Here is a 27,536-nt window from a genome sequence, read left to right on the forward strand (position 1 = left end):
CAAGTCAATTTATAACATTTTTGACATGCGTTTTTCTGGATTTTTTTGTTGTTATTCTGTCTCTCACTGTTCAAATAAACCTACCATTAAAATTATAGACTGATAATGTCTTTGTCAGTGGGCAAACGTACAAAATCAGCAGGGGATCAAATACTTTTTTCCCCCTCACTGTATTTTCCCTATTTAACTTCTCATTAAAACAAAATGTATTTACATATTTGTTTTAATACATATTTAATTGGCTTATCTACAGTAGAACTCCAAGACAATACAAATAGGCTTTAAGTGCAAATAAATATTCAGAAGCTGGATCATGAGCCAGAGTCCTTGATCCCTCAAAGAACTAGCACACTTTACAAAATAAGTATACTGCATCAATTCCATGGTCTCCTTATAAAACCAACCTTTTTAGATTTACCTGATATTTACACAATTAAGACTTGTCCAAGGCCAATGACTAGAGCTAAACTTAGTGAAAGCCCATTGATTCTCTTTGAACCAGATTTTGTTCATGAACTCGAGGTTACGTTCAACACATCTGCAACCTGGTCTATGAAACCATTGTTGACCTTTGGTGGTATGACATATCAAACTGCATTATTTTTTGTGAGTTAAAAAATATATATATATCGCAGAGGATAAGATTTCCTTAAATATCTTCATTTCAGAGGGGGTAAAACTGGCTTTATGATGCATGGTCGCCCTGAAGAGCAACTGCCATACATATGGGGGAATTTTAACATCAGAATGTAAGCAATGAGATAAAGCAGGCTTAGATTAAGTAATGAAGTTAGGCCACTCTTTATGCACAAGCTTCCAAATGGGAGTGAACCAATACATTCTTCATAGTGAGGTTCCATATCATCACGTAATAGAGCTTCCTTTGAAAGGATATGAACCATTCCCGGTGTCTGGGAGGGGCTGCTGTATTGTTGAGCGGAAGGGTAGTTGATTCGGGGGCACCGTCATAGCAGCCAGTTCTCCGTCACTCCTTTCTCAATTAGCAGGAGACGACTAAGGTAAAGTAGGCTCCTTGGCACTACAAAAATAGAAATAAAATACAGTTAAACATCTCCCAAAAATACATTTCTTTATATACTGATAATAGCTATCTGCCCAGCTAAACAAAAACCAACGTGGACCTGTGGAACACAAACTGGGTAAATTTGTTGGACTTTGACACATATGACTGAATGGCTGCCACAACATGACAGCTTGAAGCCAAGATGGAGATCATTATGGTTCAGTTCAAGGTTCATGCTCACCCTTCAAAAAAACAAAACATTTTGCAGTTCACTGCCAATTCATTCTCGATCACATACCAACCATCTTTTCTTATCTCAAATTAAATAAAAATGGTGTGCTCAGAAGCCCATCTTCTTACCATGGCCGAGGATGCTACAACTCATTGTCTTCAGAGTTTTTAGTGGCCACATTTCCTGAGTAGCCACTTCGAGAGCTGTAACCCAGAAGTCGAGCACTGGTCATCATGACTATTTCTCACCCTTAGAAAACCGCCACCATTGCCCACCACCTAAGTGACTACCCAGCTAAACCTCTTCAATGACAGACACACCAACCAGCTCAATGCTAAAAGACCAATCCATTTCTGACATGGTCATTGCCTTCACTTTGCTCCACTACTGTGGCTGGTCTGCGTGTGTATTGATATCAAACACCAGAAAGCTTTACAAACGTAAATCATGCAGCATTGGTAGAAACCGGCATTGGTGGCAACGATGCGAGTGTAAGAACACATGAAACTGAGCTCCAAACATTTTAGTGAGCTATGAAGAAAAGAGGGAGGAGCCATGACTGGAAGCAAGCATTGGTTGGATGTTAGTTAATGAAATGAGAACTTCTTACCTTCGTTTAACTTTGTAGAATACAAATACTGCAACACCAAGTACGACTAGAAAGAAAAAGAAGTATGAATCCATAAGGTATTATTCTGTTTAACATCTGAAGTAGTTCATTTTTACTTGGCATACATTTTAAAACCCAAAACATACCTGATCCTTTTCCTTATTGTGAATATAATGGAAAAATAATATTGGCATGACAAGTGGTATTGTTATAGGTCTGTATGCCAGTAACAAAAGCAAATTACAAATTACTTTATCAGTTCTGCACAAGAAACAAAATACTCCCAAGGTATTAAAAAGCATATATATTGGTGAGTATTTTTGTTAGAAAATTAATTAATGGTACAGCAACAAGTACACAATTGTTGAATGATAACTTGAAAACAAAATGTTGCCAATCCAATGAATCTCTTCATCAGAAGAATAGTTCTGTGAATTTGACTATTTTCCCACTTATTAGCTTATTATGATGTTAATGTTACATCACTAATGTTGGACTGCAATAGCCTATAGTCTCTTCCTTGATTGATATTGTTGTTATCCACATAGCTCGTCATTAAAAAACAACATCTGCTGCAACTTACCAAGTACACCTACAACACAGCCTGCTATTAACCCAGTGTTGTCTGTAAATAAATAAGCATACACAGAAGGAAGGTGACATGAATTTGCAGTGAAGGTGAGTCGTCACTAAATAGCCTAAATACTGCTTGAACCATCAAAGAGAACATCATATACTGTACAACATCGATAGATAGCAACTGAGTGATAGCTAACTGTTGTAACATCATATATAACACCAATAGATAGCAACTAGGTGATAGCTAACTGTTGTAACAACATCATATACATCATCAATAGACAGCAAATAGGTGATAAATAATGGTTGTAACAACATTAGGGATGGGCATGGTTATTCGAATATGAATGGAGTTGTTGTAGACATTGGACAGGGAGCGCAGCAAATTAGCCTCAAATTTCCTAGCTACTTTAGCTAGCTAGCTGGCTACTGTAGCTAGCTGGCTTAACAACGATTTGATGCAGTCAAGGCACTATAAGATAGTATGATGAACAAACTTGTTGCAGCCTTAAGTTATCTAATTAGCGCGAGTCGGTTTGGCTACTTTCTCTCTCCAACTCCGTGCCACATAGACTGTCAGATCGCAGCACACCGGCTCCCTCTCGAGTCACGAGAGCTAGTCTCCATTGAAGTAAATAAAAATAACACAAAAAAAGTTCATTTAAAACATATTTAGACTATCCGGATATCCGGAAAAAAATGCCCATCCTTACATCATATACAACACCAATAGATAGCAACTGGGGCATAGCTTACCGCTGGGCTTCGGGGTTTGATCAGTGGGACCAGGTACATGCTCTTCTACATAAAGAAGTGATATTTGGTTTAACACACACACACACACACACACACACACACACACACACACACAGGAAACTGACGTTAGATAAAACAAATCAAATGAATGTAGTGAAAGTATGAGGTGGTGTTGGTGGTAGAGCTCGGCGATATGGAAAAAAATATCCATATTGCGATGCATTTCCTGAATTGGTGTGATAACGATCAATAGAACAATAAGTTAATCATAATAATATTTTGTAAAAAACAGTTACACATTGTTATCATCAATCTTTAAACTACTAGTTTGATGGTTGAAGCCATCAATTGTCCGATTAACAAAATCACCCATATTAGCAAACATTTCATTTCAAACTTCACATTTCTCTAGTATAGGCAACTTTTTGTAATGAACAATATCAGCAAAATCCCTGCGATAAGTGATCGGTATGGTCGGTGTAGAGAATTAAGTTTATCATTCTAGCTCTAGTTAGTGGCATGGCACACTGGTGAACAAACTAGTGTTACATTTCAACACATCCAATATTTTATTTCCGTGTTAGAGATAGGGTTCAGCCGTTTATGAGGACAGAGTGATGATTACTTCATGCATTTGATGGGTTATGTTTTCCCCATAACTACTTGACAGGTACATTGTTACATATTCAGATCACAAGCCATCTTCTGTTTCAGATGAAGGAGAGTGATGGAGAAAAGCCACCATAAACTACCACTGGATGCCAATCAGATTCAATTTGAATGTATAATTCAAGTGTCAATGAAAGTGTAGACAATCATATCTCTTTGGACACAAATTACTAGGGGAATGTAGTGAGAATATTAGGTTGAGTATATTTCAAAAGAACCAATGATGATTCTGCACCTCAGAAACAGACTATGACATAAGACTTTTAAGCAGGTCAACATTCACAAGGCCGCAGGGCCAGACGGATTACCAGGACGTGTACTCCGAGCATGTGCTGACCAACTGGCAAGTGTCTTCACTGACATTTTCAACATGTCCCTGACTGAGTCTGTAATACTAACGTTTCAAGCAGACCACCATAGTCCCCGTGCCCAAGGACTCTAAGATAACCTGCCTAAATGACTACCGACCCGTAGCACTGACGTCTGTAGCCATGAAGTGCTTTGAAAGGCTGGTCATGGCTCACATCAACACCATTATCCCAGAAACCCTAGACCCACTCCAATTTGCATACCGCCCCAACAGATCCACAGATGATGCAATCTCTATTGCACTCCACACTGCCCTTTCCCACCTGGACAATAGGAACACCTACGTGAGAATGCTATTCATTGACTACAGCTCAGCATTCAACACCATAGTGTCCTCAAAGCTCATCACTAAGCTAAGGATCCTGGGACTAAACACCTCCCTCTGCAACTGGATCCTGGACTTCCTGACGGGCTGCCCCCCAGGTGGTAAGGGTAGGTAACGACACATCTGCCACACTGATCCTCAACACGGGGGCCCCTCAGAGGTGCGTGCTCAGTCCCCTCCTGTACTCCCTGTTCACCCATGACTGCATGGCCAGGCACGACTCCAACACCATCATTAAGTTTACCGACGACACAACAGTGGTAGGCCTGATCACCGACAACGATGAGACAGCCTATAGGGAGGTGGTCAGAGACCTGGCCGTGTGGTGCCAGGATAACAACCTCTCCCTCAACGTGACTAAGACAAAGGAGATGATTGTGGACTACAGGAAAAAAAAAAGAGGACTGAGCACGCCCCCATTCTCATCGCCGGGGCTGTAGTGGAACAGGTTGAGAGCTTCAAGTTCCTTGGTGTCCACATCACCAACGAACTATCATGGTCCAAACACACCAAGACAGTCGTGAAGAGGGCACGACAAAGCCTATTCCCCCTCAGGAGACTGAAAAGATTTGGCATGGGTCCTCAGATCCTCAAAAAATTCTACAGCTGCACCATCGAGAGCATCCTGACTGGTTGCATCACCGCCTGGTATGGCAACTCCTTGGCATCCGACCGCAAGGCACTACAGAGGGTAGTGCGTACGGCCCAGTACATCACTGGGGCCAAGCTTCCTGCCATCCAGGACCTCTATACCAGGCGGTGTCAGAGGAAGGCCCTCAAAATTGTCAAAGACTCCAGCCACCCTAGTCATAGACGGTTCTCTCTGCTACCGCACGGCAAGCGGTACCGGAGTGCCAAGTCTAGGTCCAAAAGACTTCTTAACAGCTTCTACCCCCAAGCCATAAGACTCCTGAACAGCTAATCATGGCTACCCGGACTATTTGCACTGCCCCCCCCACCCCATCTTTTTACGCTGCTGCTACTCTGTTAATTATTTATGCATAGTCACTTTAACTCTACCCACATGTACATATTACTTCAACTACCTCAACTAGCCGGTGCCCCAGCACATTGACTCTGCACCGGTACACCCCTGTATATTATAGCCTCCCTACTGTTATTTTATTTTACTTCTGCTCTTTTTTTCTCAACACTTTGTTTTATTCTACTTTTTTATTAAAAATAAATGCACTGTTGGTTAAGGGCTGTAAGTAAGTATTTCACTGTAATCTCTGCACCTGTTGTATTCGGCGCATGTGGCCAATAAAATTTGATTTGATGTAACTTGGTGTTGAAGTCCTTCCAAAGCCTCAGACAGACCCTACTGGGTTATTGTATTACCACAAAGGATCAAAGGTTAGGCTAATACAATGAGTTAAGGTGTTACGTGCCAAAGTGTTAGCAAACAACTTCTATTTAGGCTAGGTAATGCTATGGAGACCACAGAGTGCTGAAGGGCGTAAAAAAAAAAAAAAAATCGCCTGTCCTCGGTTGCAACACTCACTACCAAGTTCCAAACTTGTCAGCACAAGAACTGTTCGTCGGGAGCTTCATGAAATGGGTTTCCATGGCCAAGCAGCCGCACACAAGCCTAAGATCACCATGCGCAATGCCAAGCGTCGGCTGGAGTGATGTAAAGCTCGCCGCCATTGGACTATGGTGTAGTGGAAACACGTTCGCTGGAGTGATGAATCACGCTTCACCATCTGGCAGTCCGACAGACGAATCTGGGTTTGGCGGATGCCAGGAGAACGCTACCTACCCGAATGCATAGTGCCAACTGCAAAATTTGGTGGAGGAGGAATAATGATCTGGGGCTGTTTTTCATGGTTCGGGCTAGGCCCCTTGGTTTCAGTGAAGGGACATCTTAACGCTACAGCATACAATGACATTCTAGATGATTCTGTGCTTCCAACTTTTGTGGCAGCACTTTGGGGAAGGCCTTCCCTGTTTCAGCATGACAATGCCCCCGTGCACAAAGCAAGGTCCATACAGAAATGATTTGTCGAGATCAGTGTGGAAGAACTTTACTGGCCTGCACAGAGCCCTGATCTCAACCCTATCGAACACATTTGGGATGAATTGGAACGCTGACTGCGAGCCAAGCCTAATCGCCCAACATCAGTGCCCGACCTCACTAATGCTATTGTGGCTGAATGGAAGCAAGACCCCACAGCAATGTTCCAACATCTAGAGGAAAGCCTTCCCAGAAGAGTGGAGGCTGTTATAGCAGCAAAAGGGGGGACTAACTCCATATTAATGGCCATGATTTTGGAATTAGATGTTTGACGAGCAGGTGTATACATACATAAAAAGGTTTTACACACCTACTCATTCAAGGGTTTTTCTTTGTTTTTATTATTTTTTACATTGTAGAATAATAGTGAAGACATCAAAACTATGAAATAACATATGGAATCATGTAGTAACCAAAAAAAAGTGTTAAACAAATCAAAACATATTTTATTTTTGAGATTCTTCAAAGTAGCCACCCTTTGCCTTGATGACAGCTTTGCACACTCTTGGCATTCTCTCAACCAGCTTCACCTGGAATGCTTTTCCAACAGTCTTGAATGAGTTCCCACATATGCTGAGCACTTGTTGGCTGCTTTTCCTTCACTCTGCGGTCTGACTCATCCCAAACCATCTCAATTGGGTTAAAGTCAGGGGATTGTGGAGGCAAGGTAATCTGATGCAGCACTCCATCACTCTCCTTCTTGGTCAAATAGCCCTTACACAGCCTGGAGGTGTGTTGGGTCATTGTCCTGTTGAAAAACAAATGATAGTCCCACAAAGCCCAAACCAGATGGGATGGCGTATCGCTGCAGAATGCTGTGGTAGCCGTGCTGGTTAAGTGTGCCTTGAATTCTAAATAAAATCACATAAAATCACATTGTAGGATTTTTTATGAATTTATTTGCAAATTATGGTGGAAAATAAGTATTTGGTCACCTACAAACAAGCAAGATTTCTGGCTCTCACAGACCTGTAACTTCTTCTTTAAGAGGCTCCTCTGTCCTCCACTCGTTACCTGTATTAATGGCACCTGTTTGAACTTGTTATCAGTATAAAAGACACCTGTCCACAACCTCAAACAGTCACACTCCAAACTCCACTATGGCCAAGACCAAAGAGCTGTCAAAGGACACCAGAAACAAAATTGTAGACCTGCACCAGGCTGGGAAGACTGAATCTGCAATAGGTAAGCAGCTTGGTTTGAAGAAATCAACTGTGGGAGCAATTATTAGGAAATGGAAGACATACAAGACCACTGATAATCTCCCTCGATCTGGGGCTCCACGCAAGATCTCACCCCGTGGGGTCAAAATGATCACAAGAACGGTGAGCAAAAATCCCAGAACCACACGGGGGGACCTAGTGAATGACCTGCAGAGAGCTGGGACCAAAGTAACAAAGCCTACCATCAGTAACACACTACGCCGCCAGGGACTCAAATCCTGCAGTGCCAGACGTGTCCCCCTGCTTAAGCCAGTACATGTCCAGGCCCGTCTGAAGTTTGCTAGAGTGCATTTGGATGATCCAGAAGCGGATTGGGAGAATGTCATATGGTCAGATGAAACCAAAATAGAACTTTTTGGTAAAAACTCAACTCGTCGTGTTTGGAGGACAAAGAATGCTGAGTTGCATCCAAAGAACACCATACTTACTGTGAAGCATGGGGGTGGAAACATCATGCTTTGGGGCTGTTTTTCTGCAAACGGACCAGGACGACTGATCCGTGTAAAGGAAAGAATGAATGGGGCCATGTATCGTGAGATTTTGAGTGAAAACCTCCTTCCATCAGCAAGGGCATTGAAGATGAAACGTGGCTGGAGTCTTTCAGCATGACAATGATCCCAAACACACCGCCCGGGCAATGAAGGAGTGGCTTCGTAAGAAGCATTTCAAGGTCCTGGAGTGGCCTAGCCAGTCTCCAGATCTCAACCCCATAGAAAATCTTTGGAGGGAGTTGAAAGTCTGTGTTGCCCAGCGACAGCCCCAAAACATCACTGCTCTAGAGGAGATCTGCATGGAGGAATGGGCCAAAATACCAGCAACAGTGTGTGAAAGCCTTGTGAAGACTTACAGAAAACTTTTGACCTGTGTCATTGCCAACAAAGGGTATATAACAAAGTATTGAGAAACTTTTGTTATTGACCAAATACTTATTTTCCACCATAATTTGCTAATAAATTCATAAAAAAATCCTACAATGTGATTTTCTGGATTTTTTTTTCTCATTTTGTCTGTCATATTTGACGTGTACCTATGATGAAAATTACAGGCCCCTCTCATCTTTTTAAGTGGGAGAACTTGCACAATTGGTGGCTGACTAAATACTTTTTTTCCCCACTGTAACTCTGGGTATTCCATTCCTGTGGCGGTCCTCATGAGAGCCAGTTTCATCATAGCGCTTGATGCTTTTTGCGACTGCACTTGAAGAAAATGTCAAAGTTCTTGAAATGTTCAGTATTGACTGACCTTCATGTCTTACAGTAATGATGGGACTGTCGTTTCTCTTACCTTATTTGAGCTGTTCTTGCCATAATATGGCCTTGGTCTTTTACCAAATAGGGCTATCTTATGTATACCCCCCTACCTTGTCACAACACAACTGATTGGCTCAAATGCATTAAGAAGGAAAGAAAGTCCACAAATTAACTTTTAAGAAGGCACACCTGTTAATTGATATGCATTCCAGGTGACTACGCCATGAAGCTGGTTGAGAGAATGCCAAGAGTGTGCAAAGCTGTCATCAAGGCAAAGGGTGGCCATTTGAAAAATCTCAAATATAAAATATATTTTGATTTGTTTAACACTTTTTTGGTTACTACGTGATTCCATGTGTTATTTCATAATTTTGATGTCTTCACTATTATTCTACAATGTAAAACATTTGTTTGTTTTTTAAACCTTGAATGAGTAGATTATATATCACATACATAAACTCAGCAAAAAAAGAAACGTCCTCTCACTGTCAACTGCGTTTATTTTCAGCAAACTTAACATGTGTAATTATTTGTATGAACATAACATGATTCAACAACTGAGACATAAACTGAACAAATTTCACAGACATGTGACTAACAGAAATTGAATAATGTGTCCCTGAACAAAGGGGGGGGGTCAAAATCAAAAGTAACAGTAAGTATCTGGTGTGACCACCAGCTGCATTAAGTACGGCAGTGCATCTCCTCCTCATGGACTGCACTAGATTTGCCAGTTCTTGCTGTGAGATGTTACCCCACTCTTCCACCAAGGCACCTGCAAGTTCCCAGACATTTCTGGGGGGGAATGGCCCTAGCCATCACCCTCCGATTCAACAGGTCCCAGACGTGCTCAATGGGATTGATATCCGGGATCTTCGCTGGCCATTGCAGACACTGACATTCCTGTCTTGCAGGAAATCATGCACAGAAGGAGCAGTATGGCTGGTGGCATTGTCATGCTGGAGGGTCATGTCAGGATGAGCCTGCAGGAAGGGTACCACATGAGGGAGGAGGATGTCCTCCCTGTAACGCACAGCGTTGAGATTGCCTGCAATGACAACAAGCTCAGTCCGATGATGCTGTGACACACCGCCTCAGACCATGACGGACCCTCCACATCGATCCCGCTCCAGAGTACAGGCCTCGGTTTAACGCTCATTCAAATCAAATGTTATTTGTCACATACACGTGTTTAGCAGATGTTATAGCGGGTGTAGCGAAATGCTTCTGCTTCTAGCTCCGACAGTGCAGTAATATCTAACAATTTCACAACATATACCTAATACACACAAAACTAGTAAGGAATGGAATTTAAGAAAATATACATATATGGACAAGCAATGACAGAGCGGCATTGACTAAGATTAGAATATTATAGTATAGAATGCAGTATATACACATGAGAGGAGTAGTGCAAGATATGTAAACATTAAAGTGACTGTAACCATTATTAAAGTGACTAGTGTTCCATTTCTTAAATGTGGCCAGTGATTTCAATAGGCAGCAGCAGCCTCTAATGTGCTAGTGATGGCTATTTAGCAGTCTGATGGCCTTGAGATAGAAGCGGTTTTTAATTATCACGGTCCCAGCTTTGATGCACCTGTACTGACCTCGCCTTCTGGATGATAGCGGGGTGAACAGGCAGTGGCTCGGGTGGTTGATGTCCTTGATTATCTTTTTGGCCTTCCTGTGACATCGGGTGCTGTATGTGTCTTGGAGGGCGGGTAGTTTGCCCCCGATAATGCGTTCAGCAGACCGCACCACCCTCTGGAGAGCCCTGCAGTTGCGGGCGGTGCAGTTGTCGTACCAGTTGGTGATACAGCCCGACAGGATGCTCTCAATTGTGCATCTGTAAAGGTTTGTGAGGGTTTTAGGTGCCAAGCCGAATTTCTTCAGCCTCCTGAGGTTGAAGAGGCTCTGTTGCGCCGCCTTCTCCACACTGTCTGCGTGGGTGGACCATTTCAGTTTGTCGGTGATGTGTACGCCAAGGAACTTCAAGCTTTCCACCTTCTCCACTGCGGTCCCGTCGATGTGGATAGGGGGGTGCACCCTCTGCTGTTTCCTGAAGTCCACGATCATCTCCTTTGTTTTGTTGACATTGAGTGAGGTTATTTTCCTGGCACCACACTCCCAGAGCCCTCACCTCCTCCCTGTAGGCGGTCTCGTCATTGTTGGTAATCAAGCTTACTACTGTTGTGTCGTCTGCAAACTTGATGATTGAGTTGGAGACGTGCTTGGCCACGCAGTGGGTTTGTGCCTATAGGCGATGTTGTTGCCGGTGATGTCTGGTGAGGACCTGCCTTACAACAGGCCTACAAGCCCTCAGTCCAGCCTCTCTCAGCCTATTGCGGACAGTCTGAGCATTGATGGAGGGATTGTGCGTTCCTGGTGTAACTCAGGCAGTTGTTGTTGCCATCCTGTTCCTGTCCCGCAGGTGTGATGTTCGGATGTACCGATCCTGTGCAGGTGTTGTTACACGTGGTCTGCCACTGCGAGGACGATCAGCTGTCCGTCCTGTCTCCCTGTAGCGCTGTCTTAGGCGTCTCACAGTACGGACATTGCAATTTATTGCCCTGGCCACATCTGCAGTCCTCATGCCTCCTTGCAGCATGCCTAAGGCACGTTCACGCAGATGAGCAGGGACCCTGAGCATCTTTCTTTTGGTGTTTTTCAGAGTCAGTAGAAAGGCCTCTTTAGTGTCCTAAGTTTTCATAACTGTGACCTTAATTGCCTACCGTCTGTAAGCTGTTAGTGTCTTAACGACCGTTCCACAGGTGCATGTTCATTAATTGTTTATGGTTCATTGAACAAGCATGGGAAACAGTGTTTAAACCCTTTACAATGAAGATCTGTGAAGTTATTGATTTTTTCAAATTATCTTTGAAAGACAGGGTCCTGAAAAAGGGACGTTTCTTTTTTGCTGAGTTTACATACATACATATTAGGGCTAACCCCATTTAGTCGACTGGTCGATTGTTTGGTCGACAGGCTGTTGGTCGACCTAGATTTAAAAAGTCAAGCAGTGGCAAATATGTATGGCAAAAAATATGTATGGCACACACGACACCTGTCTGATTCATGCCTGTCTGAGTGAACTAATCCATTGTGGAAGCCTCGGGGATGGCACACCAGTTTCACATTTACCATAATTTCTCATCTACAATGTTTGTTTGGTTACGGTAATTTTTGGTTAATGCATTTAAAATATATTATCATTATTATTATTATTATTATTATTATTATTATCGTTGTCATTGTAGGAGTGGACACGTTGTTTGCAGAGTGCACAACCTAGGCTTATTCATTGTCTTCTGTTTGAAGCGCTCCTGTCAATCTTGAGTAACGACACTCACCTGATTATGCATAGAACTAGGCCTAGGCTAACTGGCCTGCGTGCAAATGCAGGCTTATAAAATGTGCCCATTTGGGGTTTTGATAGTTTTATTTTGAACAAGATATTTTCTACCTGCGGTGCTGCAATGTTTTTTATTTATTTGTTGGCTTTATGTAGGCTATTTTTACATATTGGCAATGGCAATAAAAGTTACTTTTACATTTGCATCATTTTCATTTAGATAGAATTTTGATTAACCACATATCCCGTGTAGCTCAGTTGGTAGAGCATGGCGCTTGCAACGCCAGGGTTGTGGTTTCGATTCCCACGGGGGGCCAGTATGAAAAATGTATGCACTCACTAACTGTAAGTTAGTGACTAAAATGTAAACATTGATTGAGATATGAAGACTTTATTATAAATAAAATGAAACTGTTCCACAAAAATGTGCATATGAAAACCATAACTGGCACGCAGATCAGTAGAAATGGTATGATAACTTGCCACTCCAAATTGAAAAAAGGTTGCCGACCGCTGGTGTAGCCTACTACCGGCAACTTCAGAAGCATAATAGCAAAATGTGCGAAGGCCAGCAGTAGCGGGGGGTTACTATTCTGGTTAGGCTATATTGATCTCTTTAGTAATTTGTGTGCGTCTTAATTTTTCATTGCAGTGCTTAAAGCATCAGGCAAAGTAGCCTACACATAGTTGATTTTATTGAAACATAGGGTGTCTATATATATTTATTTATTTATTTATTTATTTATTTATTTTGGGGGGGGGGGGTCTGCCCTAACACACACACACACACACACACACACACAAATTAGATTAGGATTGTGGCAAGCAGTTTTAAAAATGGACTCTACCTTGGGTTGTGGTTCTCTTCGTAGTAGTAGGGGGCTTTGTTGTAGTCAGAAGGGCTATAAAAGGCATGACATATAATTAGGCCACTAACTATTCTTGTCCGGTCTGTCACAACACTTTACTGTTGTGATCCCTCAAATGCTTTAGTCAGCCAGTGTGGTCTGAGGAGTAGAATGGTCTTGGACAAGATGGCTAGTCAATCACTCAGTGTAAAGGTAGCAGAGGACAATGGAAGGTAAGCAGCTCACTAGACCATAGGGTTATTTGAATGGATCAAAGGTTGAACTTGAACACCAGTTTGAACACCAGTTTGTCTTCAATCGTAACCAGCTTTGTTACTAAAATGCAAAGGCTAGTATCAAGGAACGGATCAAAAACAGGACTGAAATAATAGATAGAAACTAAAATGACCAAATCCAAACTTAATGCATACAGGGAAAATAAATACTTGAGATTGCTATGCACAGGCATGCATATGGTGAAAAATAACAATTAGCATGAACATTAACACACATACCATCTTTTCTTATCAAAAAGGCCTCAATGTGTTTATATGAATTGAGGTGAATTCCATTAAAAAAATACAGTTTGCTGACACATTGGTCCTACACACCAAATAAAGCACAAAATATCTGAGCTAAAATATACAGTGATGGCAAAAAGTATTTGATCCCCTGCTGATTTTGTACGTTTGCCCACTGACAAAGACATTTTTGACATGCGTTTTTCTGGATTTGTTTGTTGTTATTCTGTCTCTCACTGTTCAAATAAACCTACCATAAAAATTATAGACTGATAATTTCTTTCAGTGGGCAAACGTACAAAATCAGCAGGGGATCAAATACTTTTTTCCCTCACTGTAGGCTAAAGTGTGTTAAATAAACACTGAAATCAGTCTTACCTCTGCATGTAGGGAAAGGAGCTGACCAGCCTTCTATTTCACAGGTCAGACTGGCTTGTCCATCCATCTCATATCCAGCGTTGCACTTATATGTCACAAAAGACTTGTACATATAGGGGGGACGGCCTTCAATCCGAACGGCATTCTCAACAACAGGACGAGGACATGAGACCACTGCAGACATAAACAAAGAGAGATGTAATTAGCTACAAGTTATAGGCTACTTGAAGTAATAAATAAATGTTATAACCACCCATTTATGAATCCTGCAACTAATCATTATCTATTCAATAAATAGGGTAGATTCTATTGTAACAAGGGGTTGGAACCGGTTCAGGGAACAGAACCGAAGACCGGAAAATAACTTCCCCGTTGGGGAGATGCAGCGATGAGACAAGATCATAATTTCATCACAATTGGATATCAAGAAATTGGGGAGAAAAAGGGGGTAATTCATAAAAATAAATAAAAAGAGCCTATGCGAAGACCTCACTTTGTGTACCTGCCCCTTCCCCTCCGAAGCATAGGCTACTACTGACATTACAAGCGTGATTCAGAAATTAGGGAGAGATTTTTAATTACAGAAGAATGGATTAACTCTTTCATTGTTAGTTAAGGATACTATAGTTATCACGTTTCACTTCGGATTTATTAACTACGAAAAGGTAAGACGTGATTTTAATTCTGGTGTCGCTCTGCACACACAAGCTTTTTAGCTAGCTAGCTAGCTAGCTAGCTCTGACCCACTTTAAACCAACTCTCGGAAGTTCAAAGACATTCAAAGTTCCTCCATAGGTATAATTCTATGGGCCTAATTCAGATAACGCATGTAATAAAAGATGCTCAGCATTTCAAGCCAAGCCTCCTCCTCCACCTTCTCGCTCTCTCCCCATCTGCAAAATGTCAGTCGCATCTCACACACTACACTAAACAACTAGGCTATAGCTTGCCTGCTCCATAAAATGCTGCTCTATCCACACTCATTTGTGAAGTAATTTAACGTCAAGCTAAATGTAAAAAAAATAATAATAATTAAGGAACATAAAGGAATTATATAAACCAGTACTTTTTGGGGCTTCCAACTGGTTCCAAACTTTATTTTGCAGGTCGGAACAGTGGAACGGAACAAAAATAATACTGGTTCTGTTCAGAACTAAATGATTAGAAAATAATTTCGGTTCCAACCCGATTGTAACCCACTTCCTCTGAGCTCAATGTTGCATCATGGTTTTTAGAATAGGCCTACACATTATACATGTTTTAGACTGCTTGCTTAGCCTGTCTCATGCACATCTGTGCTTATGTTTAAGCCCATCATTAAGTTTGCCGACGACACAACAGTGGTAGGCCTGATCACCGACAACGATGAGACAGCCTATAGGGAGGAGGTCAGAGATCTGGCCGAGTGGTGCCAGGAACACAACCTCTCCCTCAACGTGACCAAGACAAAGGAGATGATTGTGGACAACAGGAAAAAAAAGAGGACTGAGCACGCCCCCATTCTCATCGACGGGGCTGTAGTGGAACAGGTTGAGAGCTTCAAGTTCCTTGGTGTCCACATCACCAACGAACTATCATGGTCCAAACACACCAAGACAGTCATGAAGAGGGCACGACAAAGCCTATTCCCCCTCAGGAGACTGAAAAGATTTGGCATGGGTCCTCAGATCCTCAAAAAATTCTACAGCTTCACCATCGAGAGCATCCTGACTGGTTGCATCACCGCCTGGTATGGCAACTGCTTGGCCTCCGACCGCAAGGCACTACAGAGGGTAGTGCGTACGGCCCAGTACATCACTGGGGCAAAGCTTCCTGCCATCCAGGACCTCTATACCAGGCGGTGTCAGAGGAAGGCCCTCAAAATTGTCAAAGACTCCAGCCACCCTAGTCATAGACTGTTCTCTCTGCTACCGCACAGCAAGCGGTACCGGAGTGCCAAGTCTAGGTCCAAAAGACTTCTCAACAGCTTCTACCCCCAAGCCATAAGACTCCTGAACAGCTAATCATGGCTACCCGGACTATTTGCACTGCCCCCCCACCCCATCCTTTTTACGCTGCTGCTACTCTGTTAATTATTTATGCATAGTCACTTTAACTCTACCCACATGTACATATTACCTCAACTACCTCAACTAGCCGGTGCCCCCGCACATTGACTCTGCAACGGTACCCCCCTGTATATATAGCCTCCCTACTGTCAATTTATTTTACTTCTGCTCTTTTTTTTCCTCAACACTTTTTTTTGTTGTTGTTTTATTTTTACTTTTTTTTGTTTAAAATAAATGCACTGTTGGTTAAGGGCTGTAAGTAAGCATTTCACTGTAATGTCTGCACCTGTTGTATTCGGCGCATGTGACCAATAAAATGTGATTTGATTTGATTTGATGTTTCATTTTGTTAGGCTAGATACTGTGATATTTATAAATTAATTTTTCAGAGGTCGTCATCTGGACCCTAGTCTTAGAGGAGTTGCCAACAACCGGATGTATCTGGTTTTCAAGGATACAGCTAATTTAACCTTCCTTTCCGCTGAAAACCGGATGTGGGAACTCCACTCAGGCATTTTCTTTTACGCCTGCTACATAAGGTTGTCTGGACCCTGACGGTGCCCACGATTGTGTGGTGGAGGAAGGAAGTGGAAGCCCAAATAGATTTGATGAGCGTGAGCAGTTCATGTGAGCAGTTCTATGGTTTTGTCAACAACCATACTTACGACCATTTAAAAAAAGAATGGTAAAAAAGGAAAGCTATCAACGTACTTTTACACTCAGGTGGAGCTGGCTGGAATTCTCCATTCTCAGAGCAGGTTATGAATTTTGTTCCAACCAGAGTGTAATCCTTCTCACAGCCATATTGCACTACACTTCCATAGTTATACGTCTCTTCAGGTGGGACAACAGGCCCACCGTTGACAATGGTGGGGGGCTTTCCACACTTCACCACTGCAGATTAGAGCACAACCACAGTTATGATCAGTTATGAAGAGTTTTGATTTAGGCACAAGCACAGAACTGTTAAAGTTATTGTTATTTTCACTTGACATGCTCCTTCAGATTACTAACCTTCACATACAGGAACTCTGCCATCCCAGCCTCCGTCCATACAGGTCCTTACACTGCTGCCCACAAGCAAATAGCTGAAAAAGAGAAAGATTAGACAATATGAGACAGTATCTGGAGCTTTGCTTTTAGGACAACAAGGGTTACAACAGAGACTGTTCACAGCTCTGATCAAGATATTAATGACGGATAATATTCAAAAAATAAAAACATTTGGTTGAGCTTTTAGGTAGGGGAAGTTTGATTAAGGCCTATTTGGAAATCACAAAAGTAGGCCTTCAAATGAACAACTTTGTGAAACATGACAGTTGACATGTTAACTCTAAGAAATCACATCTAACACTCAAGAAAGCATTCGGGGGGAGGAGAGAGAGAGAGAGAGAGAGAAAGCAAATAGCCTTGCACTGACCCAGTGTTACAGGTAGCAACAACCTTGTCGCCAAACAAGACCCCCTCAGAGAGATCAAAATTGCCGTTCATCACTTCTCCTGGGGAGCCACACGACTTCCCTGAAACAACCATAGAGAAAACCAGTCAGACTTTCAAAATGACAGAGTGGCAAAGAGTTGAATGTTAGCACAAAACAGGTCCGAATTCCAGGCTAGTATTTCAATAAGATCTATGGATGGGCAATGAATATATCAAGTTGCGAGTGGGTAACTAAAAACTGGAAACATTTACAAGAATATGGCATAACTTTAAAGAACAAAAACAAAGACAATTATATTACTTTCGCATTTCAGTTTCACTTCACTCCACACGCCAGCAGTACAGGTGACTGTATGAGACCCTCCTGCACGGACATATCCAATTGCACAGTCAAAAGTGACTGTTGCTCCGTCTACAAATGTCTCTCGAATGATGAAGGCATCTGACAAAACCATGTTTGGCCCTCCTATGGGTTTGGTGCAGTTTTGAGCTGAAAGAGGTGGAGACAAAACTGAGTTAATGTTAATGACCAAGGTGAACAAATACAGGAGACAACACCTTCAATTCAACCCATAAACTGTAGTAGTGTAAGCTTCAAACCACCGTCTGTAGACAGAGACATGCCAAGAAATAGGATTCTGATTCTATACAGATATGACCCCACCTTGAATAGTGAGAAACATCAAGGCCAGCTGGGCCATCCATTTCATCAAGGACCAACAGACGTTAGAGGGCTGCATGACGTCTTCTTTTCCTGTAACAAGCAGCAGCACACAATTTCCTGGATTGGTTGGTTTGCTTGTACTGTAACGTTTTGCCAGATCGCCACCTAAGCAGATTAACTTCTCTTAATATCCACTTGCCGTAATCACGCTGTTGAGAAGGAAAACACACTGTCAAACACAAAGATCTGTGAGTTAGGGTAGCCATATAGATAGCTAGCTAGCCTAATGTTAGTTTGCTGGTAACGTTACTAGCGGAGCCTAGGACATTGCACAGACAATCGAACTCGTCCAAAACAATGGAATTACCATGGAAACGCATATGGGAAAGGGCCATGGGGGGGAAGATCCAGAGTCTCCTCATTACCCCCCAGCAAAATTAGCTTACATTTAGGCTATTGTTTGTGTATTTCACACTGTTGAAATAAAAAGTATAACACTTGTATGGATGTCAACCCCAACACATGCTCATGTCATCGTTGACATGACTACCACCACAGATTTCTGTATGCTAGCTATGCTAACCAGCTTAAACGAAAGGGAGTTAACATTTAGCTAAACCTGAAAAGGGACAACTTCTATATGTTGTACAGCGAAAACAGCCCAATGCACTATATATACGCACAAAAGTATGTGGACAACCTCTCAAATTAGTGGATTCGGCTATTTCAGCCACACTCGTTGCTGACAGGTGTATAAAATCAAGCATACAGCAATGCAATCTTTATAGACAAACATTGGCAGTAGAATGGCCTTACTGAAGAGCTCAGTGACTTTCAACATGGCACCGTCATAGGATGCCACATTTCCAACAAGTCAGTTTGTCAAATTTCTGCCCTGCTAGAGCTGCCCAGTCAACTGTATGTGCTGTTATTTTGAAGTGGAAACATCTAGGAGCAACAATGGCTGCGAAGTGGTAGGCCACACAAGCTCACAGAACGGGAACGTTGAGTGCTGTAGCGCGTAGAAATCGTCTGTCCTCGTTTGCAACACTCACTACCGAGTTCCAAACTGCCTCTGGAAGCAACGTCAGCACAATAACTGCTCATCGGGAGCTTCATGAAATGGGTTTCCATGGCCGAGCAGCGCACACAAGCCTAAGATCACCATGTGCAATGCCAAGCATCTGCTGGAGTGGTGTAAAGCTCGCCGCCATTGGACTCAGTGGAAACGCTTTCTCTGGAGTGATGAATCACGCTTCACCATCTGGCATTCCGGACAAATCTGGGTTTGGCGGATACCAGGAGAACGCTACCTGCCCCAATGCATAGTGCCAACTGTAAAGTTTGGTGGAGGAGGAATAATGATCTGGGGCTGTTTTTCATGGTCGGGATCCAGTGAAGGGAAATCTTAACGCTACAGCATACAATGACATTTATACGATTCTGTGGTTCCATCTTTGTGGCAACAATTTAGGGAAGGCTTTTTCCTGTTTCAGTATGACAATGCCCCCGTGCACAAAGCGAGGTCCATACAGAAATTGTTTGTCGAGTTCGGTGTGGAAGAACTTGACTGGCCCGCACAGAGCCCTGACCTCAACCCCATCTAACACCTTTGGGATAAATTGGAACGCCAACTGCGAGCCAGGCCTAATCGCCCAACATCAGTGCCCGACCTCACTAATGCTTGTGGCTGAATGGAAGAAAGTCCCCGCCGCAATGTTCCAACATCTAGTGGAAACCCAGCTAGCACAGTGGATATGGGCCGATTCCGGCTGAGAGTCAGACTCGGCCGACTTCATGTGGCCTTTGGCAGTATTACTTATGGCTAGGATGCGGGGATTGAGCTCGGGCCAATTCCGGTGTGAGTTATCTGGCCCAAATGTATTACTTGGGGCTCGGGCCGATTGTGGCTACTGTCTGGCAGATGATTACACAGGCTGCTTTAAATAATTACAATTTCATTATTTATTTTTCCATAAAATGGTAGTTCAAATAGAATTTATACGTTAGACAAACTAAATTTAGATTTCAGCTTCGAAAGTCATTTTGCGTGGCCGTATTCAGTGTGGCTACTTGTTGAGTTTAAACATCCATGGTGGACCACCACCTGCACTCGTGCAGATCTACTTCCTGTCTACCAGCGCACAAGTTAATGAGGAGCTTGCTATTCCAACTGTTATAAACTGTCACTAGAGCTCGACCATCAAGACGGTAGGTAAATCAAATCAAATTTTATTTGCCACATGCGCCGAATACAACAGGTGTAGACCTTACAGTGAAATGCTTACTTACAAGCCCTTAACCAACAATGAAGTTAAGAAAAAAACAAGTGTTAAGTAAAAAATGGATAAGTAAAAAAAAAAAAAAAGCAAATAATTAAAGAGCAGCAGTAAAATAAAATAAACAGTAGGGAGGCTATATCAATGTGCGGGGGCACCGGTTAGTCGAGGGTATTGAGATAATATGTACATGTGGGTAGAGTTAAAGTGACTATGCATAGATAAACAGAGTAGCAGCAGTGTAAAAGGGGGGGGGGGGGGGGCAATGCAAATAGTCCGGGTAGCCATGATTAGCTGTTCAGGAGTCTTATGGCTTGGGGGTAGAAGCTGTTAAGAAGCCTTTTGGACCTAGACTTGGCGCTCCGGTACCGCTTGCCGTGCGGTAGCAGAGAGAACAGTCTATGACTAGGGTGGCTGGAGTCTTTGACAATTTTTAGGGCCTTCCTCTGACACCGCCTGGTATAGAGGTCCTGGATGGCAGGAAGCTTGGCCCCAGTGATGTACTGGGCCGTAAGCATTACCCTCTGTAGTGCCTTGCGGTCGGAGGCCGAGCAGTTGCCATACCAGGCGGTGATGCAACCAGTCAAGATGCTCTTGATGGTGCTGTAGAACCTTTTGAGGATCTGAGGCTAAATGGCATATTATTATTATTATTATTATTATTATTACTACTGAGGACCCATGCCAAATATTTTCAGTCTCCTGAGGGGGAATAGGCTTTGTCGTGCCCTCTTCACGACTGTCTTGGTGTGTTTGGACCATGATAGTTTGTTGGTGATGTGGACACCAAGGCACTTGAAGCTCTCAACCTGTTCCACTACAGCCCCGTCCATGAGAATGGGGGCGTCCTCAGTCCTCTTTTTTTTTCATCTCCTTTGACTTGATCACGTTCAGGGAGAGGTTGTTATCCTTATAGGCTGTCTCATCGTTGTCGGTGATCAGGCCTACCACTGTTGTGTCGTCGGCAAACAATGATGCTGTTGGAGTCGTGCCTGGCCATGCAGTCATGGGTGAAAAGGAGTACAGGAGGTGACTGAGCACGCACCCCTGAGGGGCCCCCGTGTTGAGGATAAGCGTGGCAGATGTGTTGTTACCTACCCTTACCACCTGGGGGCGGCCCGTCAGGAAGTCCAGGATCCAGTTGCAGAGGGAGGTGTTTAGTCCCTGGGTCAGCTTAGTGATGAGCTTTGAGGGCACTATGGTGTTGAACACTGAGCTACAGTCAATTAATAGCATTCTCACGTAGGTGTTCCTCTTGTCCAGGTGGGAAAGGGCAGTGTGGAGTGCAATAGAGATTGCATCATCTGTGGATCTGTTGGGGCGGTATGCAAATTGGAGTGGGTCTAGGGGTTCTGGGATAGACCCCTTTTGTTAAGATGGAAACAAAATAGCTAGCCAGCTAATTATTATTTTGTGACAGTTCTGACGTGAAAGGTAATCTATTTATGATATTTTGTTTGTGGTATTGGATGTCCATAATGGATAAATCTTCACAACAAGACCGATTGAATTATTCACTAACAGAGTTAACATTCTCTATAGAATCAAGGAGATCCTTAGAGTCACTCAAACTGTTATCTAAGGAGTAAAGATTCTCATAAAACTTAGTGGTAAAGTGTGATACCAACTCTCTATCCTCAGAGGTTACCCCATTAATCTTAAGTATTCGAAGTGTGTCGAGTTCCCCTTCTCCTCTTTTCCAAATTAAAAAAGTATCTGTTCTTTTCGCCTTTTTCAAGCCATTGTTTTCTGAATCTTATGAAGGCTCCTCTAGCCTTTTCCTCATAAAATGTATCTAGATGACTCTGTAAATCATTCAATTTAGCTTTTATTTAGCTTTTTCGTTAAAATCAAGATGCTCAATCTCTGTGATATCAGCAATTTTCTTAGAGAGCTCAGCTACCTCACATCTCCTTCTTAAAGCAAGCCGTTTCCCATAAGTAATACAGGCTGAGCAGATTTTAAATTTCAGCAGTTCCCAATATTTCCCATATTCTGCATTAGAGGTAGCTAAATTCCAGTAAACAGAAATTAGATTCTTAATCACATTTTTTAAATCATCATGTAATAACAATGCGTTATTCAATTTCCGATAACCACCAGAGTATTTCTCATCATTACTGCACACTCTCACAGTCAGCCATATGACTTTATGATCCGTCAGGACAGCAGACAGTATTTTTACCTCTACAGTGTTAACCTCTAGTCTTGAGCCCATCACCCACAAGTTAATTCTTGATTGTAGTGAACAATCTCTATTACTCCATGTGTACTGTTTCTCTCCAGGGTTTTTAACTCACCATGTCAATTAGGTCCAGGCTTTGGCAGAAATTCACCAACTTATTCACACCAATGTTAGGCCTAAGGGACAATCTAGCACTCATAATAAACCATGTTAAAATCCCCACCAACTATAATCTGACTGTATGGATATTTTCTCAGAAGACTTAAGAATGTCCTCAATTTCCTCTAGAAGTAAGTTATTTGGAGGACTAGAACAGTATCCATATACATTACACAACACAAATAATCGGTCCATGTGGTTGATGACCGCCACTAGCCAATGTCCATTTGAGTAAACAGAAATGTCCCTTTGAAATTGTGTGCTAAAATTGCAACCCCAGCTGACTGATTAGTCCTGTGGGCCAAGAAAATGTCACTGCCCCACTGATTTTTCCAAAACTTATAATCCTCTTTGCATGAATGTGTTTCTTGAACGAATACAAGATCTGCATTGCAGTCCTTACAAAGCAAACAAAAACGCTTTCCTCTTCAACAGGTATCCCCCTGGCATTGATTGACAAACTTAAAATCCATATATACAAAATAGAAAGAAAAATCCTATGCAATCTCAACTCTACCCTCTCTATAAAAGGTGCTTCATATATGTATTAACATAAGTCTTAACTTGTACACCATAACACCAGAATTCAAAACTAGAACGCTCAGTTTGTTGTAGGGAATGGGCTACCTTGTAAGCCTACCGGCGGAGCAAATCAACCATGTCAAATTTATTTTCCGTCGGTGAAAAAGGCTCTGATTCCCTTGTAGTATGCAACCCTTCCTTGATTTCCGGCCTGTTGGACGAGAGGCCACAACTTTGCCTTTGCTGCCTTGTCTGCTGCAGTCAGGTCCTCACCGAATCTAAATTCTCTCTCTTTCAGAAAGGCGCTTTCCTTTGCTTTCTTCCAAACCGCATCTCTCGCTGTGTGGAAAGCGAACTGGATGATGATTGAGCGGCTGCCGATGGCATCTTGCTTCTTCCCAATACGATGGGCGACATCCACAGCCATATATCCTTCGGGGAAGTCCGGAGCCACACGGTTACATATGTCACTTACAATGCGCTTCACATTCTCACCCTGGCCCTCCGGGCAGGGGCGGTGTGTTCATTAGGGCGATATGGGCGACGCACTGCCAAACGGGAAAAGGAAGGGATTTTTTTTCTAATCAATTATATCACGGCAACAGTAGTTATCAGTGTTCTAATCTAGACGTCTGATCTGCCACTAAATGTCCAATCAGGCTAAAGTCGTGCTTCAAATGGCCCCGCCCCTTTTGGGGCGATTTCAGTCAGGTTGAAAATCGCCCCAGAAGTCTCTCATAGACTCTCATGTAAAATCTTTTTTTTTCAAATATCAGAGCTTTCAATACAATCTCTATGGGTTCCGGGAGGGCTTGCACTTACGCGCTTTCGTCATACGTAACATAACCATGAACGTAACTAAGAAAAGAGCGGGTAGCAGCGTCAATCAATTCACGTACTACTGTCAAGATGGCTAGCGTTCAGTGCAACTCGATTGTCTCTTTGAAAGAAGTTCCTTTTTGTCGGCGAACAAATCAAGATAAATTGGCAACGAAACAATTAGGACCTCCCAGACCAAATTTAATAATTCAACAGGTTTCTACTAAAGGGGGAAAGTCCTACACCTGAGGATTTTCCAAAAATTGGTACGAACGAAAAACCTGGCTAGCAGGCTGCGATGTAGCTAATGCAGTCTTCTGCTACCCCTGCTTACTCTTTCACCCTGAAGGCGGCATGGCAGACAGCACCGCTTGGACAGCGACTGGTGTAACGGACATGCACCATCTTTCAGAAAAGATTAAGAAACATGAGCTGTCAAAGACCCACATGGATAGCTGTTTGAGATTGTCTGCTTTGGGGAGAGTGAACATTGCCACTCAACTGAATGAGGGATACAGGCTAGCTGTCCGCCGCCACAACGATGAGGTTAGCAAGAACCGCCACATCCTCAGCCGGCTAATCCAGTGTGTGAAGTTTTGTGGAGTGTTTGAGTTAGCTTTGCGAGGCAAAGATGAAACTGAGGGCTCCACCAACCCTGGTATTTTTCTTGGACTTGTCAACTTTGTGGCACAATTAGATTAGGTGTTTTATGGAAATGCATATTGTTTATGCAGTGTTGAGGAATGTGAAAGAACACCCTTGATTATTTTTACTGTGATAACTTATTTTGCTTTTGTAAGCCAACACTTTTGAGATCAGTCAATAAATGCTTCTGGTATTGACTTATATGCTGCCCCTGTCTTCATGTTGTTGCTGGACATATATTTTTTTTAAATGTGTGTAGGTCACCTAAATCATCAGAAAAATTGCCCCCCCTGAGAATTTTTTCAGGAGCCGCCACTGCCTCCGGGACACCATAAAGGGGCGGCAGGTAGCTTAGTGGTTAAGAGCGTTGTGCCAGTAACCGAAAGGTCGCTGGTTCTAATCCCCGAGCCGACTAGGTGAAAAATCTGTCGATGTGCCCTTGAGCAAGGCACTTAACCCTAATTGCTCCTGTAAGTCGCTCTGGATAAGAGCGTCTGCTAAATGACTAAAAATGTAAATGTAAAAATAAAGCCGTAGCCCCCACCTTCTCCGGCATCGCTGTGCTTCCGACAAGCGCTCTTGCATGTCGGCGATGGTCTTCTCCTGTGCAGTGCATTTATCAGAGGTTGCAGTGTTTGCACGTTTAAGCTCTTCTATACTCTCGTATGCATGATTCAGAGAGGTCTCGAGGTCAACGATTTTTGATGTGTTTTCGCGTATCATTTTCTTCAGACCATCGACTCTTTCGTTTATCTTTGCAGTGACAGCATCGATTATGTTGACCTGGAGTTCCCGCAAAGACAATTATTTTTGGGTGCAGGACTATTGGTTGGAGTTTCTGAATCAACCGAAAGTCCAGATTCCTCAATTTCTTCTCCTGAGGAGTCAGGTGGCGGTTTCTCTCCGGTGTATGAGTGGTCAGCTAGCAACTGCCTTCTCCTCCCTTTGCTCTTTCGCACATTATTTTCTTCAATTTTGCCAAGTTTCAGATCAAATTAGCGGTCTACTGAGCGTTGTTCTCTATTGTGTTTACTATACACCGTGTTTTGTTAACTTTTATCCCTCATATTTACTTAAATGTAAGGTTACTCGGAGCAAGATAAAATCCCGTCTGCACTCGCCGCCATCTTCCGCAACCAGAACAAACTCGGATATTGTAGCTGGATCAGCTTGCTACCCTGTTAGCGTACATTGCTAGCTGGCACTTTCTATATTAATTTCCAATAATGATAATCTATGGTATTTGGAAAAGTCTTACCTTATTGTTCAAATGGTCTGTATACTTTCTTCAAATGGCAACTCTGTCAAATATTTGTATAACTAACTCACTGTTCTTGCTGCTGCTGCTGCTGCTGCTTCTTCTTCTTCTTCTTCTTCTTCTTCTATGCTATCATGGAGGTCTGCAAACAATCGTTTAAGTGCATGCCGCCACCTACTGTTCAAGAATGTACGATCAATCATGATCTGCCCAATTCTGTACTGCCATGAAAATAAAAATAAAAACCAAAAAAATCACTAACTTCTACCACACCCTACCCCATTAAACTGTAACTATATCATGCAGAAACACTCCACCCTTAGGATTGTTCAGCATCTTTTTTAATATATACAGTGCATTCGAAAAGTATTCAGACCCCTTGACTTTTTCCACATTTTGTTATGTTACACCCATATTCTAAAACGTATTAAATTGTCTCCCCCCCCCCCCCCCCCCATCATTCTACACACAATACCCCATAATGACAAAGCAAAAACAGATTTTCAGAATGTTTTGCAAATGTATATAGATTTTTTTTATTTATGTATCACATTTACATAAGTATTCAGACCCTTTACTCAGTACTTTGTTGAAGCACCTTTGGCAGCGATTACAGCCTCGAGTCTTCTTGGGTATGATAATACAAGCTTGGTACACCTGTATTTGAGAAGTTTCTCCCATTCTTCTCTGCAGATCCTCTCAAGCTCTGTCAGGTTGGATGGGGAGTGTCGCTGCACAGCTATTTTCAGGTCTCTACAGAGATGTTCGATCGGGTTCAAGTCCGGGCTCTGGCTGGGCCACTCAAGGACATTCAGACTTGTCCCGAAGCCACTCCTGTGTTGTCTTGTGTGCTTAGGGTCGTTGTCCTGTTGGAAGGTGAACCTTCGGCCCAGTCTGAGGTTCTTCGCACTCTGGAGCAGGTTTTCATCAAGCATCTCTCTGTACTTTGCTCTGTTCATCTTTCCCTCGATCCTGACTAGTCTCCCAGTCCCTGCCACTGAAAAACATCCCCACAGCATGATGCTGCCACCACCATGCTTCACTGTAGGGATGGTGCCAGGTTTCCTCCAGACGTGATGCTTGGCATTAAGGCCAAAGAGTTCAATCTTGGTTTCATCAGACCAGAGAATCTTGTTTCTCATGGTCTGAGAGTCTTTTAGGTGCCTTTTGGCAAACTACAAGCGGGCTGTCATGTGCCTTTTCCTGAGGAGTGGCTTCCGTCTGGCCACTCTACCATAAAGGAAAATTATATTTCAACACTGTCTGCTCTGTCAAATTTACAAACTGCTAAACTTAGAACCAATCAGAACTCCCGTACATACCCCTCGTGATGAAGGCAGACAATGGCCTGCTTCTATCTA

The 27,536-nt window shown here is 42.8% G+C and overlaps 1 protein-coding gene across 6 annotated transcripts; it reads right to left on the reverse strand.

Annotated features, from left to right (window-relative positions):
* Window positions 1-214: 214 nt before the first annotated feature.
* Window positions 215-26,306, reverse strand: LOC311148004 (membrane cofactor protein-like). 6 transcript variants are annotated; one of them, XM_084184884.1, is made up of 13 exons: window positions 26,176-26,303; window positions 18,309-18,398; window positions 17,946-18,134; window positions 17,625-17,724; window positions 17,219-17,292; window positions 16,916-17,098; window positions 14,157-14,330; window positions 13,258-13,311; window positions 3,202-3,246; window positions 2,450-2,491; window positions 1,867-1,912; window positions 1,385-1,459; window positions 215-1,039 (listed from the first exon to the last, which is right to left on the reverse strand). In XM_084184884.1, exons 2-12 carry the CDS (start codon window positions 18,382-18,384, stop codon window positions 1,399-1,401), a joined length of 1,044 nt encoding a protein of 347 aa, XP_084041010.1. In that variant the 5' UTR covers window positions 18,385-18,398; window positions 26,176-26,303; the 3' UTR covers window positions 215-1,039; window positions 1,385-1,398. The 6 variants fall into 6 exon arrangements, with proteins under 6 accessions (XP_084041010.1, XP_084041009.1, XP_084041012.1 ...); XM_084184883.1 differs by having other exon boundaries at window positions 226-1,039; window positions 18,309-18,517; window positions 26,176-26,306; XM_084184886.1 differs by lacking the exon at window positions 13,258-13,311 and having other exon boundaries at window positions 229-1,039; window positions 18,309-18,517; window positions 26,176-26,306.
* Window positions 26,307-27,536: the final 1,230 nt, after the last annotated feature.

Source organism: Coregonus lavaretus (assembly GCF_964263955.1).
Source record: "Coregonus lavaretus genome assembly, chromosome: 20".
Classification (NCBI taxonomy): Eukaryota; Metazoa; Chordata; class Actinopteri; order Salmoniformes; family Salmonidae; genus Coregonus; species Coregonus lavaretus.